Source organism: Zalophus californianus, chromosome 2 (assembly GCF_009762305.2).
Source record: "Zalophus californianus isolate mZalCal1 chromosome 2, mZalCal1.pri.v2, whole genome shotgun sequence".
NCBI classification, from domain to species: domain Eukaryota; kingdom Metazoa; phylum Chordata; class Mammalia; order Carnivora; family Otariidae; genus Zalophus; species Zalophus californianus.
In genome coordinates, this window is record NC_045596.1 from 19,303,406 (window position 1) to 19,321,395 (window position 17,990).

A 17,990-nucleotide genomic window follows, 5' to 3' on the forward strand; every position below is an offset into this window, starting at 1 on the left:
TCTCATATTGGTTTGGGGGGTTTTACACAAAACTATTCCCTTCCCAAGAGGTGCTCAAAATTGAGTCAAATTTGAAAACTGTAAAAATCCCTGAATTCATTTATTTGCATTTGTTCATTCATGCATAAACACAATTGGCTGTCCGAGACCAGGCAAACAAGGGCACTGGTTATACACAGCAAACTTTATTTCAACACACATGACTTAAGCCTGCTCCATGCCTGGTACTATGCTAGGACCTGAGAGAAAAAAGGAAATGAGTAAGATTCAGGTTCTGGCCTCCAGGGATTGACACATAACTCTGATCCAAGACAGAGTAAGAAAACTACTAGACGAGAAACATGAAATGCTTTGGCAGCCTCCCTGACTGATCCACAGCTTTTAAAAAATAAAGCTTCATGAGCATGGGTTAGGTTAAGGATAAGATAGCCAAAGCCTCCAACCCCATTCACGATTTGATGCCACCCAGATGGAAGACGCTCTTCCCAGCCTCATAGCCTGCCATGCCCATGATACAACTAGCCACTCACCGTTTTTCAAACATGTGCCAACATTTACTCTTTCAGTTCTTTGTTCACAAGGCTCTGTCTGACTAGAATGCCTTTTCACCCTCTTCACCACCTAGAAATCCCTTACTCTTCCCCTAAGATCCAACTCAGTGATCTGCAAGGTGAAAATGAACAATGAGATGTCATCCCAAGGTCTCTCCCAGCCTATAAGTCAATGATATGTGAATTTAAGAAGTATATCAAACAGTTTACCTTCCTTGAACCATGAAGTCATTCCTGATACCCTGAGTCATAATTCCTCTTGGTCCTCTGAACTTCCATCGCACATGCTGCTAAAGTACTGAACATACCAAATTGTAATTAGATGCTTATTTATTAGTTTATCCTTCCAACTAGACTGGGTACAGCTCAAGGGCAGGGTCTGCATCTTATTTAATTTTTATTTTATATAATCAACAGTTACATGGCCATAACTATGTGCCAACCACTATTCCAAGTGTATTGCATGTATTTATCTATTTAATCCTCACAAAAACCCTATGAGATAGATACCACCATTATCTCATCTTGCCCATGAGGGAACCGAGACATAGAGTTGAAACAACATGCCCAAGGTCATACAGCCGGTAAGCGGTGATCCATGATATGAACCTGGCTCTTAAGTGCTACATTATGCTGTTTTTACTTATCTTTGTACCCTCAGTGCTTTGCCCAGAGGTCTAGTATTTAAAATGTGGAGCTCAATAAATGTGTCTTAGCTGACTAAATGAATGAGCAGATGATCACTACTGGTTAGCCCTAGCTGGATTTTCTTGAAAATTTCTAGGCTATAGAAGTTAAGGGTAATAAGCAGACTTGGAGAAGGTTCAGAGAAACTCAAGAAGATGGAAATGAAGAATTATACCTAAGGATTTAGGTTGCTTAGCTTTGAGAAGCAAAAGCTGAGGGCTGCTTTCATAATTATCTTCAAGGCCAGGAAGGTTGATTCCTGAGGACAGTGACTGAGTTGTTTTTCTCCACCTCCAGGAAGGATGAAGAAGCAGAACTGGTCCTAAGCTGCAAAGGGTGTCATTTAAATCCACCCCAAGGAAGAATTTCCTTAACCTAAGAATTGTTTGTTAGACCTAAGAATGAGCTATGGAGAGAAACTGTATAAGGTCATCTATCTTCAACCCTTGGACTTGCTTCTGCTCAGAGTGAAGAGCATGTAGGGTGGAAACAAACAACGACAGGTTACCCCAGGCTCTCTTCTAACTTTATGAAGCTATGATATTTGAATCTAGGAAATACATCAAACACTTTACTTTCCTAGACCAAAATGAATGAATGAATGAGTGAATGAGTCCCACATAATTTAAAAAGCAACAACAAAAAACTACAACCAGCAAGGAAAGGAGTCTTCTTAAACATACCATTGTGTCAGAAATGTAACAATGAAGAAGAAAAGGAACTTGTTTTCTAACTAACTAAACTCTTACATGGTCTATGTTCAAATGTTTCTTGCTAGGTCCATTGCACCTTTGACATAAAGTTAGAACTGGTCAGTCTACAACCTCAGATGCCAACTTTGACCCAACAACACCATTTAATCACCTGATAGATTACTTTGGTATCTTGAAGCAGATTTCTCTAAACAAGAAGTAAACTCAAAATGTGAGTCACTATTCCATTTTGATCCCAATGTAAGGTGCCTCAAACATTAAAAAAATGAATCCTTTCCTGAGAACAGAAAACACCATCAAACCTATTTATTTTCTTTCCTACATGGAAACCAAAACGCAAATAGTAATGGAATTTGAAGGGAATTGGAAGAGGAAGAGAGTACACAAAATTATTTCTGTATTTGGCATTATTTCAATGACACAATTCTGCTTTATTTTCAATTAGTGGAAATAAAATCTTACACTCATGTGATGCTTTACAGCAGACAAAGTTCTTTCAAACACACAGTATTTCACTGAATTTTTACCGGGGAGGTAGATCTTTTGCTTCCCATCTTATGGAGAACAAAACAGCTCAGAGAGGGAGGGACTTGCCTGAAGCTACACATCTAGGACCAGTAGACCTTCCCTAGTTAGACCTCCAGCTTCCAGGCCTACCATTTCCCATACATCATAGCCTATTGGACATAGAACTGATGAGTACTGGGCAAGACTTGTTAGAAGCCTCCTTCACCATGTGCAACCTTTTTGGGAGCAATGGAGTTAGCCTGCACCACGTTGAGAAACTCAGCTAATCCAATAACCTTAGGAGACCTGTTGAACTCAGAAAGAGACAAGTACAAGAGACTGTTCTCTCTGCCTCATGTAAAGCATATCCACCATTAGTGAAGTAGGAGAGCCGGGATTCTGATTTTAACTCAGCCTTTTACTGCTCAAAAATTATGTTCCTCCTCAGACTTCAAGGTATATTACAAAGCTGCAATCATCAAGACAGTATGGTAATGTCACAAAGACAGAAACATAGATCAATGGAACAGAATAGAGAGCCCAGAAATGGACCCTCAACTCTATGGTCAACTAATCTTCAACAAAGCAGGAAGAATATCCAATGGAAAAATAGACAGTCTCTTCAACAAATGGTGTTGGGAAAATTTGACAGCCACACACAGAAGAATGAAACTGGACCACGTTCTTACACCATACACAAAAATAAACTCAAAATGGATGAAAGACCTAAATGTGAGTCAGGAATCCATCAAAATCCAAGAGGAGAATACAGGCAGCAACCTTTTTAACCTCGGCCACAGCAACTTCCTGCTAGACACGTCTCCAAAGGCAAGGGAAACAAAAGCAAAAATGAGCTATCGGGACTTCATCAGAATTAAAAGCTTTTGCACAGCAAAGGAAACAGTTAACAAAACTAAAAGGCAACCTACAGAATGGGAGAAGATATTTGCAAATGACTTATCAGATAAAGGGCAAGTATCCAAAATCTATAAAGAACTTATCAAGCTCAACACCCAAAAAAACCAAAAAATCCAGTCAAGAAATGGGCAGAAGGGGCGCCTGGGTGGCTCAGTCGTTAAGCGTCCGCCTTCGGTTCAGGTCATGATCCCAGGATCCTGGGATCGAGCCCTGCATCGGGCTCCCTGCACTGCGGGAAGCCTGCTTCTCCCTCTTCTACTCCCCCTGCTTGTGTTCCCTCTCTCGCTGTGTCTCTCTCTCTGTCAAATAAATAAATAAAGTCTTAAAAAAAAAAAAAGAAATGGGCAGAAGACATCAACAAACATTTCTCCAAAGAGGACATACAAATGGTCAACAGACACATGAAAAAATGCTCAACGTCACTCAGCATCAGGGAAATACAAATCAAAACCACAATGAGATATTACCTCACACCAGTTAGAATGACTAAAATTAACAACACAGGAAACAACAGATGTTGGCAAGAATGTGGAGAAAGGGGAACACTCTTACACATTGATGGCAATGCAAACTGGTGCAGCTACTCTGGAAAACAGTATAAAGTTTCCTCAAAAAGTTAAAAATAGAACTACCCTACATCCCAGCAATTGCACTATTAGGTATTTATCCAAAGGGGCACCTGCACCCCAATGTTTATAGCAACAATGTCCACAATAGTCAAAATATGGAAAGAGCCCATATGTCCATCGACAGATGGATGGATAAAGAAGATGTGGTACATATATATGCAATGGAATATTATTCAACCATCAAAAAGGATGAAATCTTGCCATTTGCAATGACATGGATGGAACCAGAATGTATTATGCTAAGTGAAATAAGTCAGTCAGAGAAAGACAAATACCATATGATTTCACTCATATGGAATTTAAGAAACAAAACAGATGAACATAGGGGAAGGAAAGGAAAAATAAAATAAGATGAAAACAGAGAGGGAGGCAAACCATAACAGACTCTTAACTATAGGAAACAAATTGAGGGTTGCTGGAGGGGAGATGGGTAGGAGGATGGGGTGCTTGGGTGATGCGCATTAAGGAGGGCACTTGATATAATGAGCACTGGGTTGTAACACTTAAATTCTACCCTTGAAACTAATAATACAGTGTATGTTAACCTGGCCCAAATGCCATCTACTCTGTAAAATCATCCCCGCCCCCGGCACCATGTGGTTAGACATAATCCTACGGTGCTTACAAACCCTGGATCCAGTCTGCTTTGGCCCAGGCCCCATGTACTAATTAAGTGCTCTTAACCTCTCTGAAACTTCCTCATCTATAAAATGAAGATAGTACTCATACCTCCCTACTGCCACAATAAGGATTCTATGAGTTAATATAAGGAAAATGCTTAAAACAGCTCTTGACACAAAGTAAGCTCTTGATCAGTGTATTACTGATATTATTACCTTCTGTGAGATTTCTGAGCCCTCACAGGGTTTTGTTTATCCTCTAAAATACTATATTACTCATATATATTATAACTCTTCTCCACTATTTTGTTAGTTATTATCCACCCCATCATAAGCCCAGAGATCATCTTCTTTCTGGTAATCTCTTTTCAGATAATGCCACCCATATCCACCTAGACACCCTAAAGAAAAACTTGGGGGGCCATTTGACTCTTTCCATATCCTCAACCCCTACATCAATCAATCACCAAATCCTGAGGTTCGTATCTTTTAGATATTTCTGAATTCCTCCTCCATCTCCATCTTGTTTCCATAATCCAACCAGCCCTTACTAAAATAGTGAAGCAGATTCTTAACTGGGTTTCTGGCCTCTACTCTTACCATACCCCAATTTATCCTCCACACTAAAATCAGAATGATCTTTCTTTAAAAAAAAAAAAAATGATCCTTATGTCATACCTCTGCTTAAAATCTATCCATGGCTCCCCACTGCCTTTGAAGCTGTTTGGTCTGGCCACATAGGACCTTTCTACTCTCTCCCTCTTTAGACTCATCTCCCACCACTCCTTCCTCACCTTCAAAGACTAGAACCTAGGACAACTGGCTGCTTAACACCTACCTTAGAGTCTCTCCCATTCCTGTCTCTGACCTGTTCTCTCTCGGTCTGAATGCTCTTCCCAGTTCTTTGTCTGGCTTAAAGCCTTCTCTTTGTTTAATTAGCTCCAGTATTACCTCCTCCATGGGGCTATTCTTCAGTGTTTCCATGATACAGAGCATTTTATGGTTATTCTATAATTATAACCACCTGCTGCACTTGCCCCACCATGACCTCAAGTTCAAGGGCACTGCCTTTAGCCACTTTCTCATCCACTTAACTGTGGATATGCTTTGCACATAGTAGGTATTCAAAGAAACACTGAATAGCTGAATGCATTACATAGACAACAGGTAGACAGTAGCTGACACATACAGTGTGCGCTATGGGTCACTTAACAGTACTTACCGAAGTGCTCTTCTAAGCACTTTCCATAAATTAACACATTTATTCCTCACAACAACCCTATATGGTAGCTAGGATAATTATGTCCATTTTACAGGTGAATAGAGGATGAAACTGAAGTACAGAGAGGTTAAAAACTTTACCAGGTTACATAGTTAGACATTGATGACACCAAGTTTAGAATCCAGAAGACTGGCTCTGAATCCCATGTTCTTGACACTTATGCTGTGGCACCTGTCCAGACAGGGATATCATGATAAATAAAGATACCTAAACAGACACAGATAGTATTGTCTAGCTCCAATTTTATGGATGAGAAAGTTGAGACATAGGAAGTTCATGGAGAAGTGGTCCAGAGAAAAGAAAGCCAAAGCTCAGAATGGTAATCTCTGCCCCTCACTAACCAGCTGTGGGACTCGGGGCAGTCACTCGGCCTCCCTGGGCCTTGGTTCTTCAAGTGCAAAATCAGGGCCAGATCATGTCTCAGTTTTCTTCCAGCTCACATCTGCAATTCCCTCAGTTCAGCAAGCTTCATCAGGGTTGAGTGTGTGCCAGACTCAGTGCTAAGTGCAGAGGCACAGAGGCAAACAAGATGCATCTCTGCCCCAAGAAATTTATCATCTTGTGGGGGAGACAGGCACAGACAGACAGTATTGACAGACAAGTTCAAAATGGCCACACTGCAATCACATCAGTTATTTTAAAGGAAATGACCCCAAGATACAATGTTATCCAGAAACAAGTCTTTTGACCCTCCATAAGGTCTTTCAACTGACAATTGCCCAGAACAAGAAAGTAGCAGCATGTCCCCTCCCACCTTTCCTTCAAGGCCTCACTCAAGCATAATTCCCTCATTTTACAAGTGAAGAAGCAAAGTCTCTGCTTTAAGTTTGCCAGTGGTCAGATGGTTACCTGGTGGCATAAGCCACCACCACTTCTGTTCCCAAGATTCTCCCATAGTTGGGCTATAAGATGTAGGAGCATTAACTTTGACACAGCCACTGTTGGTTTTCCAGTATAGGTTATATGCCTAAATGGATTTTCAGATTTACAGTTGATTCTAGAAATTGCATCTACTTCATTTCCAACTCCATGGGTAAGCTGGTTCATTTGAGGCAAACAGCATCCAATTAAAATATATTCTGAAGAAGTGAGTGAGCAAGCCATTTTTGCTCAACTCTTAATTTAAAACACAAACACACAAAAAAAACAAAAATAACAACTATCAGGGGGACTTCTCAAAGACCAAATCCCATCACATCATTGTGAGATGAGATAGTTAAAATATGGACGATCAAAATATAATTTGAAAATACACTCTGAGAGGCAGCCTTGTGTAAGAGCAGAGGCCTGAGAGCCAGTCTCAGTGGATGCACATCTCTTTTCAGCATCTTAGCAGCTGTGTGACCTTAGGCATGTTCCCTAACACCACTGAGTCTCAGTCTCCCCTCCTGTGCAATAGGATTAAATAATATCTATCTGTCAGAGTACTTGTAAGAATTAGAAATGTAACTTTGTGCCTGGTAATAGAATAAGGGTTAAAAAATAAACTATTACAAAACATTTTATTAAAGTCTTAATGATTCAGAGATTGATTATTCTATTAGAAGATTGTCATGCTTTCTCCCTTTCTTCCTTTTGCTTCCTGCCTGCCCACGTCACAGCTGCTCATAAACTATTATTCCGTGAGATAAAAAATGAGATAAAATTCAATTCAGATCACACAGCAACAAAAGTGGAATTGGCATTGGAGTCAAACAGGCCTGAACGTGGGCACTGGATGGCTTTTGACGGGTTATATAACCTCCTCGAGTCTTCATTTCTTCATCCATAAAATGGAGGCAATCATATAAACCTTCTAGGCTTCTTACAAAGATATGAACAACCACACACACACACACACACACACACACACACACACACACACACACAAAACCCCTAGCACTGTGACTGGTAAATAGTAGGTAGATAGGAAAGTATTGGATCATTTCCAGTAAGAAATGTAGTACTTGGCTAAATTAAATCTTCAACATCACTCACAATTTGTTTTAAAAAGCCAACTTCATCACTAGCATGGATGGCTAAAGGAAGTCATTCTCACAAAGCTCTTGCATCTGGTGCCATCAGATTTCATTTCCTCCCCTGGGGACAGCTTGACTGTCAGCAGAAGTGGGGAGACTTTGTGCATATGGGGACCTGGCCTGGCCATACTGATGACTGGAGGGTGGGGGCAGGGGCAATCCTCAAAGAGGGGAGGCAGGTGAAGCTGGAGCTGACACACTTGACATATTTTCCATCCACTGCCATGCATTTCCAAGAGTCAGGGAGACCAAACCAGAGATTAGGATGTCCTTTTCATAAGCACTACTTCCAATACAGAAGAGCTTCAGTTATCAAATGACAAGGGTTGACCAGCTATACAGGATCACATCTTTGGAAGCAAGTAGCAAAGAGCGTATGTTCATTATTTGCCTTTGAGAAATTACTAAGCTAAAGGTTCATGAATGCTGACATTATAGGACATGTGCTTTTTTACATAAACATTTGGATTTCATGTTTCTAATTTAAATATTTTGTCTACAGAGATCTCTGAGTCATCTGCTCACATCCTTCCTCCTTTAATCCTCCCTTGAGGCAAAGACTATATATATAAAATGCTAACTTTCTAAAGAAAAACACATAAACAAAAGACAAAAACCCTAAAGTCACAACTACCTACCATAAAATATCTGAATATTTGTTTAGACCCCCTGGAGACCCACCACATGATATTCTCAAAGTAGCACGCAGAGATTCATTCTGTATCCCTTCCTACTTCCTAAATAATGCTCCCACTCAAAGTGGAAGGACGCCAATTTCATGGCAGGCTGGAGGATGTTTTTTTCGGAAGCTCCTTACTTAACATCACATTGCTTAGAACAGAACATACCTGTCAATATCAGTGCCACATTTCCCTAAAATTTCTCCTGCAGAGGAGAAATTTTATGAAAAGTTTCCCTCTTTTTACAAAAAGAGAGAATTATTTTTTATAATTGATGTTGAAAATCAACTAATTCCTGAATCACCATTTTTTTCTGTGAAACATTCTGCTATAGACAAAATGGATAATCACAGTTTCACTTTATCCAGCACCACCCAAAAGAAATGCTTCATGCATGGAAGTGTTCTTTCTCCATAAGGCAGCGGCATTTAAGAAAAAAAAAAAAACCTCTGGCTTCGCTCTTCAATATTGTTGTCTAATTAAATAGCAATGCAGTGGATGCATAAAAATATGCATTAGAGGTGTGTAATGTGTAATGTGAAGAAGAGTAATCAAAGCCATTCAACAGGATTTAGGAAGGGATTTCAGTTGGCAGCTTACGAGACAGGAGCATATAATTTTGCTAATTTGAAATAGGTATTGTAACGTATAAACATTACTGCTTTGCATATTTTAATGAAAACTGCCTCTACACCAAAATGAATCCTTTAGCTTGAACTCTCTGCATACCACAGAGCTTCTACCTATTATGAGTTCAGCATAAATAAGAAAGGCACGCAAGCTGCATTAAAAGAATGGTCACCTCATTAAAATAGGTTAAAACCAAGCCCCTTATTCCAACCTACTATAACACCATAAAGTAAGTCTGATGACAGGTGTTGTATTAAATTTTTATATTATAATGAACTTGTACTCACACAAACCAAATCTGCACGTTTCCTTTGATATACACCTGCAACTTGTTAATTCAAGGGCCTTTATTAAGAAAGTATAAATTTAGCAACATCTATAGATTTGTAAAACTCTATTAGCTTGCTTGAGAATGTAGAGTAAATTCATTTGGAGTCTTATTTGCATGGTTTACAAAGAGATGGAAATTAATGAGGACTTTTCCCAAATGGATGTACCTGCAAATAATGCAGTTCTGCAAACAGACTGATGTGAATTACCTACACTTGGGCTAAAGAGTTGAGAGAGAGATCTGGGTCCGTCCAGAGCTGAGGACATCACTTACCTGCCAGCTCGCTTCTCGCTGAAGGCCTTTTTTCCAGTCTTCTTCCAGCCTGGGGGAGGTCTCATCCATTGCTGATGCTGCTTGCACAAACTGGATCCGCCAGTGGCTGTTCCTCCCTTTCGTTGCAAGCCTTTACCAAAGCGGCAGCGAGGACAGTTCAGGGGCAGACTGTCATGGAGAAAATGCCAGGCCAGAGGATGAGGGATCGGGCAGGGAGAAGCCACACAGGAATAAATCTGGGATACATGGGGCTACCCTGACAGCTGCCAACTGGCCAGGCAGGAGGCCAGCTCAGCCATTGAGCATCCAGAGATTAGGAAAAACTAAGCTCCAGGGCCAGCGAACAATGGGTCATTCTTATGCTTCTGGCATAAAGGTCAGAGGAGGGAAGTGTGAAGGCATGCTCTACTAGAAATATGCATTTCTATGTGTGCTCCCATCGTCTCCTCATCCCAACACACACACTCACAAACACACACACACACACCAGAATTTGCATTGTTCTGCAGGGTTGTATCAATAGGCTGGAATATCACGGAAGTAATAAGCTACTTTACATAGAAGCAACACTTTTCATTTGAACACATCTCCCCCAGCACCATATGAATCACTCAGCAGCCAGTAAACATGAAAAATAGCAAACTCCCTTGGGTGAAAAAGAGACTGATCCCTATAGTTGAATCCTGAGCACCTACAGTCCCTGGTTTCTCCCCATGGGATGTTTTGCCATAGACACTCAACCTTGATCATGGACCTCAACCCTTTTCCCAAATGATTATCCAGAAGGATCAGAGGCTTCAGTTTGGACAGACTCCTCAAAATGTGGGGCTAAACCAAGCCAGATCCAACCAAACTCTGTCCTGCTTCAGTAGTTTCTCACACAAAATGACCCTCTCTCGCTATTCAGAATTGATTACCTATAGTTTTAAGGTGTGTTAGCTGGGGCTACTGTCAATAGCACCTATTTCTTTTCAGTTAGCACAGTGGTTCTCAAACTTGACTGCACAACAGAATCAACTGGAAAGCTTTGTAAAAATACGGTTGCAAGGCTTCATCCCCTTGAGAACCCAGGATTAAAATCACAGAACTCGGTTTTGGGTATCATTTGAGGTTTCTCTAATCCAATCACTCTTCCGATGCTTGAATCCCCATGACCCTGTCAATACCCCTCCAAACAATGCTTAAACCACCATAGATGGCAAACTCACCACCTCTTGAGACTCGAGACAGTCTTGGTCCATGGTTGATAGCTTTGCCCCCAAATAAATCGATATCCTTCCCCTTGTCACTTCCATAGCTGTACTGTTTTTTTTTTTTAATTCCATAAGGAATAAGACTAAAATCTATTCTGTAGGACAACCCTTCAAAGATCCAAGGACAATAGTGGTCCCTGCCTCAAATCCCTGCTGAAGTGTCTCTTTTCCAGGTGAGATGTTGCTAGTTCCTTCAGCAAACTACATGAGAGGCCTTTGGGTAATTTCTCCATCCTGGTTACTGGCCTCAAAATACATTCCACTACCTCTAGTGATAGTGATTGTAATAGTCCAGAATCCAGTGTAGTATTTCTGCTATGATCTAGCATTGTACATAGAGCTTAATTATCACATGCCTTATTTGGAAAATCCTCCCAATAACAACCACCATAATAATAATAATAAGAGCAGCCAGCATTTACTGAGCTTGGACCTAGGTACACAGCACTGTTCCAAGTGTTTCATTAGCCTTACCTCATTCATTCTTTACACAGATTCTATGAAGTCATCATTATGCTCCTGATTTATAGGTGAAGAATTCAAGAAGCAAAGACATCTGCCCAGGTGATGGTCCAGGATTTAACTCAGATCTGGCTGCAGTGTTCTAGATCCCTCCTTCATGCCAGTTCATGCTCTTTTATTTGTGCAGTCTCGGATTGCATTGCCTGTCTTGACAATCACACCTCACTGATATGATGTCACTGCCAATTAGTACATGTAGGTTTGCTCACACCTTCAGATTATAGATGAACATGTTATCTAGACTAGAAATTGCTATACAAGTCTAACTTGCCATTACTGTCTTTTTAATAATCACAAGACTATACATTGCACCTCATCTCCAGCAAAGCAGATGAATGCAAAATCCTTCCTTTACTTGGTTGGCTTCTCTCTTTAATTGAGAATATTCAGATGCTTCTTCAGAGGTTATCCTGAGGTGTAAAAGGAGACAGGCCAGAGGAACAAGGGTCCAGAATATTTTCCCAGACCCTAGACTCAGTGGCAGCCTCACCAATCATCAGTTCTTCCCCATCTCCTATAAACACTTAGCAAGAGGACCCCATAAGGAGATCTGGGAGCAATCAGTTTTACCATTTGAATCACACCATCTGCAAGGCAGCTCAATTAATTGTTATAGAAGGCAGGACACAAAGTGGTTGACTATAGTCTTTGAAGTCAAACAGAACTAGGTTTGATTAGCAGCCCCATTATTATGTAGCTCTATGTCCCCAGCCAGGTCACCCAACCTCTCTGAACCCTAGTTTCCATGCCTGCAAAAGGGAGGCATTATCATCTCAGTTAGGCATATTATTGTTCATCAATATCTGGTTCTCTTCTATTCCAGTCACACAGCAAGATTGCATTGCCTTAAACCCCTTAAAATTAACCATAACCACATGACTTATTTTTGGCTAATAAAATATGACACAAAGGATGGGTATCACTTCCCACAGGGATCACTGGCACTTGACTGTCAGCCCACCCTTCCCCATAATGCAGTGATCATGAGGCATGTGTTGTTGATAAGGTGTGCCTTAATACCAAAGCAGACTGGACTGCTGAGCCGACTCATGGAGAACAGTTGCCTTGGAGAGTAACCTGGACCAACAACAGACACTATGGGAACAGGAAATAAACTTTCAGGGTTGTTTGTTCCCTCAGCATAACCTAGCCCACCCTGGCCAATATACCATTCTTGCTATACAGAATTGTTGTAAGAATAACATGAAACAATCCAATTAGAGCATTTATCACAAGCCTTGAGTAAGTCTGCAATATTATTTTAAATAGATTCCACGACAAGCCCAGTCTGCTCTACATATGTCCCTCACACTCCAGTATTTCCCCTTCTTTTACAGTCTGCCTTTCTCCTGCTCATAAGTTAGTAGCATTAAGTGTGGCAATTTTCACAGATGACGTAGAAATATGAATTTTAAAAAGAAAGGGTAAAAGTGTTCAATAATGCAGTGTCACTCTGTCTCAGAATGCAAACTCAGAATAGCATGACTTTAATGCTACTTATCATTTAGTAAGGAAATTAACGAAAGCAAAATGCAGCATCAAATAATAAACGTAGCTCAGTGTAAATTTGCTACTGATAAAGTACATGTCTCCAAAATGTAAACATAATGAGAACATACATGAATAGAGGAGCTTATTAAATAACATGGCTTTTATTCACTATTCTTAAATCAAGCAACTAAAAAAGAATCAGTTCTGTTTCTGTCTTTGTTAAATGTTTTCATTAAAGGAAGTTTTGACTATGAAAATAAAGTATAAGGAAAGTACAGATAACACTCTGGCCAGATCACAGCACTGACATTTCAAGACACAAACTGCAGCCTGCTCTGGGACACCACTGGGAGAGTCTTTTTTTTTTTTTTTTTTTTAATGGTTTTCAAATGCAAGTGCTAATAAATCTATGACCACGTTATGCATTATATTGTGTCCTCCCACAGAGATATGTTGGAGTCCCAACCCTTAGTACCTCAGAATGTGACCTTATTGGACATAGGGCTTTTACAAAGGTGATCAAGCTAAAACAAAGTCATTAGGGTGGACCTTGATCCAACATGACCATGTATCTTTATAAAAAAGGTTGAAATGTAGACACAAAGACACACATGCGGAGAAGCCATGTGAAAATGAAGGCAGAGATACGGCAATACATCTACAAGCCAAGCAACACCAAAGATTGCCAGAAAATCACTATTTTTCCCTCAAGATAAGCAGCTTATTTTTTTATAAAGATTTTATTTATTTATTCATGAGAGACAGAGAGAGAGAGAGAGAGGCAGAGGGAGAAGCAGGCTCCCAAGGAGCAGGGAGCCCAATGCGGGACTCGATCCCAGGACCCTGGGATCATGACCTGAGCCGAAGGCAGACACTTAAACATCTGAGCCACCCAGGCACCCAAGATAAGCAGCTTATTGAGAATATCCTGACTAGGGGCGCCTGGGTGGCACAGTTGGTTAAGTGTCCGATTCTTGTTTTCAGGTCAGGTGGTGATCTCAGGGTTGTGAAATGGAACCCCATGTCAGGCTCTGTGCTCAGTGTGGAGCCTGCTTGGAAGACTCTCTCTCCCTCTCCCTCTGTCCCTCCCCACTGTGTTCACTTGCTCTCTCTCTATCTCTCTCAAATAAATAAATAAGTCTTTTTAAAAAAAGAATATGCTGACTAATAGGAAATAGAGTCTTAGAATTTGTAACATTTCCTTATGGAAAAGTTATATAAAAAATTTTAAAAAAGGAAAAATCTATACAAAATGCATCAGCAGTCAGTCTTCCCTTGATTCTAAGGAAATTTCTTTTAGTTTATACAATAAAAATGGGTTAATACTTCATTTTAAGAATCAAAAGAGCACTGGGTGTTATATGCAAACAATGAATCATGGAACACTACATCAAAACCTAATGCTGACATGTATGGTGACTAACATAACATAATAAAATTAAATTAAATTAAAAAAAGACTCAAAAGTCTAGAAAATAAAGAGTTTTCCAGGTGAATTAAACCATGCATTCCCAGTGTCAAATGAAGGTATGATATGGCCATAAACATATTCAAGTAGATACAGATACTCTGTCTAAAGGAGAAAATGAAAGGAAGTCTGGGCCAGGAGAGCAGCGGCACAATGATGAAAGTAAGTAGGGAGCCAAGGAGTCTCCAGGCATGGAAGAAATGGATGGTCTTTTACCCACTGATAGGATTTTGCACATATTTTCACTTAACAGCTGGGCTAGAATTTTTATGAGTTCTTACCACCATTTTATTACCACCTTCACATCCATTCTCACTAAAATTTTCCAAGATATTTCCTTATAAATATTTACTTCTGTTTTTGCTTTTTTTTAATGGGAAGCTAATAGTAAGGTATTAATCTTCAGAAATTTGCTTCACAAAAAAAGCAACTATAATAATGTATCAAATCCACAACACCAGAGGTATCTGTATATTAACTCTAACAATACAAAACAAAAACAAATAAACAAAACCAGCTATCATAAGAATGATAAATCTGAAATGGATTACTCTGGTCCCATAGTCATATTTTGAAAAGGAAGAAAAAATAGAGTATTGGTCTCGAGTTCATTGTTTCACTGGAATAATTAATGTTTACCGTTCCCTGCATAAAATATCTAAACTGAACTACGGTGATACCCACAGTGGAACACTGTAGCTGGCAAAATACTCTCTCATATACCATGTACTTTGGGTTCATACGCTTACCAAGATTCACTTGTGTTTGTTCCCAGCCCTATTTATGCCAGTTGTGCCTGTTAATGTAATTACATAATTTAATTAATAATATTTCTATAAAATGTGAGTTGCGATGGAAAGGGAGTTGTTGCTTTCCTGAAACTAGTCAAATGCTTTGGAAAGACCCAATAAAGAAAAAATGCTTTAAAAAATTGCCATTGTAGGGGCAGGTACCATAAAAATCTATACAGACCTCTCTACTTGGATCACTGGTCACTGTCTTTATACTTTTAATTAATGTGGAAGAAATTGAAACCGGAATTTGTAGAGGTTCCTTTAGGGATACAGCTTATACAAAAAAAAGACACCCCTCCAACTTACAGCAAAGGCCTTGGCTCCACAGCAAAATAATGGTGAATAAATGTGCATTTATGGATTTTTAAGCAAAAGTCAAATGTTTTGTGTATGTGTATGATTTATGATTCCCCAACTTAATCAAATTATGTGATCAGTCAACAACCATTTTCAATTGTATGGAATAAGAAGTCTTCTACGACAAAAAAGAAAATGGTAAACCAGGAAGGACTTCTTCTTAACCTGCATATAATGAACAGGGATAGAAAGCAATAGACTCAAAAATTCAAACCAAGAAACAGAATCCATTTCAATACCCAAGTCTACTTATATCACTTACGTGAGAAACAGCCTAGCTATAACTATAAGCATTAAATGTTGTATAAATCTAAGCCACATAGACTCCAATTAATTACTGCATGATATTACTGTGTCTTCCTATAACTATGCAATAATACCAACTGCCTATAATCAGAAGGATTTAGTAGACATTTATTGATGGAAAGCAGATGATTTCATCCACAGTGTCTGAATTACTTTGATATGCTTGAGCCTGAAGCAAAATAATGTAATAAAAAACAACATACAGATGAGAACCTCAATTTTTCTCTACATATGAATCTGTCACTGATTTGAGAAGAATCAAATCCAAGTCCATCCAGGTGAAGACGTTCCATACATTATCCTTCCCAATTCAATATAAAAATATTTCCTTTTCCAGGATGTTTATATACTGTTCCTGACTTTGTGGTATCCTGGACATCGAGGGAGCCCAGAGACAGAGGGTATTGCCTTAGCAAATGTTAAACAAAGCAGAGATGAATTACAGAATACTTTCTTAAAAGAGATTACTTGAAAGACCATCTGAAGTCATAAGCCTTCAGAATAATAACCAGTAGACTAATAAGTAGAGTGGGAAGGTAGATCTTATGAGTAAAATGAATGAGAAATAGGCTATATGCAGGCTGGAAATTTCTTTCCCTCTTCCTCCTCCTCCTACCCCCCAAAAAGTCCTCCAGTAGTCTGTCATGGAGCTAAAAAAAACTCTACCAGTCATCCTTTTGGTTTTAAAAAGTTTCCTATCACTATCTATGAAACAGCAAATACTCCTAGGAGGGGCAGCCCAAAGCTTTATCTCCTAACACTTTGTCTCAAGTTTGGCTTGGAAGAGTAAGACTTCGCAACCAGGTCAGGAATGAAGATGGGGACAAGGGGAACTTCAGAAGAAGAGAAAGGCTTGGATCAGAAAAGGTGACAGACTGCCAAAGTCCCTCAGGCACAAATAAATTTCCGAAATAGGAATTCAAAGACTCATGAAAATTGACTTTATCAGCCACCAAGTTCTTTTGATTGAAGATCATTAAAAACAATCCAGCTGGTTTACATACTTACACACATACTTAAGTTCTCATTGCTGTTATGAAATGTAAGTTGGCATGGGCAGGAAGGTGGGAGGGGGATGTTGGGATTTCTTCCTTCTTCATTTACTCTTAATATCTCAACACATGGGGAACCTCAGATACTGTTTGAGAATTTCAAAATAGGGTGAATTAGGATGTAAATTGGGTTGCAAGGTAGGCTTGTTCCTCCAAGTATACAGACCAGCATCACCCAGGAACTTGTGAGAAATGTAGAATCCTGGGCCTCACTCCAAATCTACAGAAGTTCATTTGCATTTTAACAAGGCTAATTCATTACGTTTAAGAAACAATGGGCTAGGAAGACATACCTTGAAGGCCTATTTGCACAGCAAGCTTTATTATTATTATTATTAGCATAGGTTTAGAGTAGCTTAGGAACAGAATGACTGATAAATGTTTTATAGGTTGGGGCACCTGGGTGGCTCAGTCAGTTAAGCGTCTGACTCTTGATTGCAGCTCACGTCATGATCTCAGGATCCTGAGATCTAGGCTTGCGTCAGGCTCCATGGTCAGTGCAGAGTCTGCTTGAGATTTCCTTTCCTTTCTTCCTCTGCCCCTCCCCCCCCACTCACGCACAAACACACGCACATGTGCACTCTCTTGCTCTCACTCTCTCTAAAATAAATAAATAAACTTTTTTAAAAAAATGTTACAGGGAAGAGTTTAGTCCCCAACCAAGAAACTGCTTGATGCTACCTTGGGAGAAACTTCTCAGTGATCTCACTTTCAAAATTACTTAAGAATTTTTATAAGTATGATACAATTGGTGTGAAGGGAAGGACTCCTGCCCTTCAATCATTCAGCAACCTCAACATACATGACTAGTCTACTTATTAGTTCAGAAAAACAGCTGATGACAAGTGAAAGACGTCTCCTCTGGACATTTAGATGACTGATTTTGTATAAATCAATTTTGAGTGCCA

General features: G+C 39.6%; 1 protein-coding gene across 4 annotated transcripts in view; it reads right to left on the minus strand.

Annotated features, from left to right (window-relative positions):
• The window catches only part of PPARGC1A (PPARG coactivator 1 alpha), a 638,991-nt gene that overhangs the window by 293,304 nt on the left and 327,697 nt on the right, over positions 1-17,990 (minus strand). The window contains exon 2 of one of the 4 annotated variants that reach the window (XM_027599464.2): positions 9,840-10,007. The exons of the other annotated variants lie outside the window; for them this stretch is intronic. Within the exon in view, the coding sequence (XP_027455265.1) occupies positions 9,840-9,908 (69 nt within the window). The 5' untranslated portion in view covers positions 9,909-10,007. The remainder of the gene's footprint in view (positions 1-9,839; positions 10,008-17,990) is intronic. 4 annotated transcript variants of the gene reach the window in all.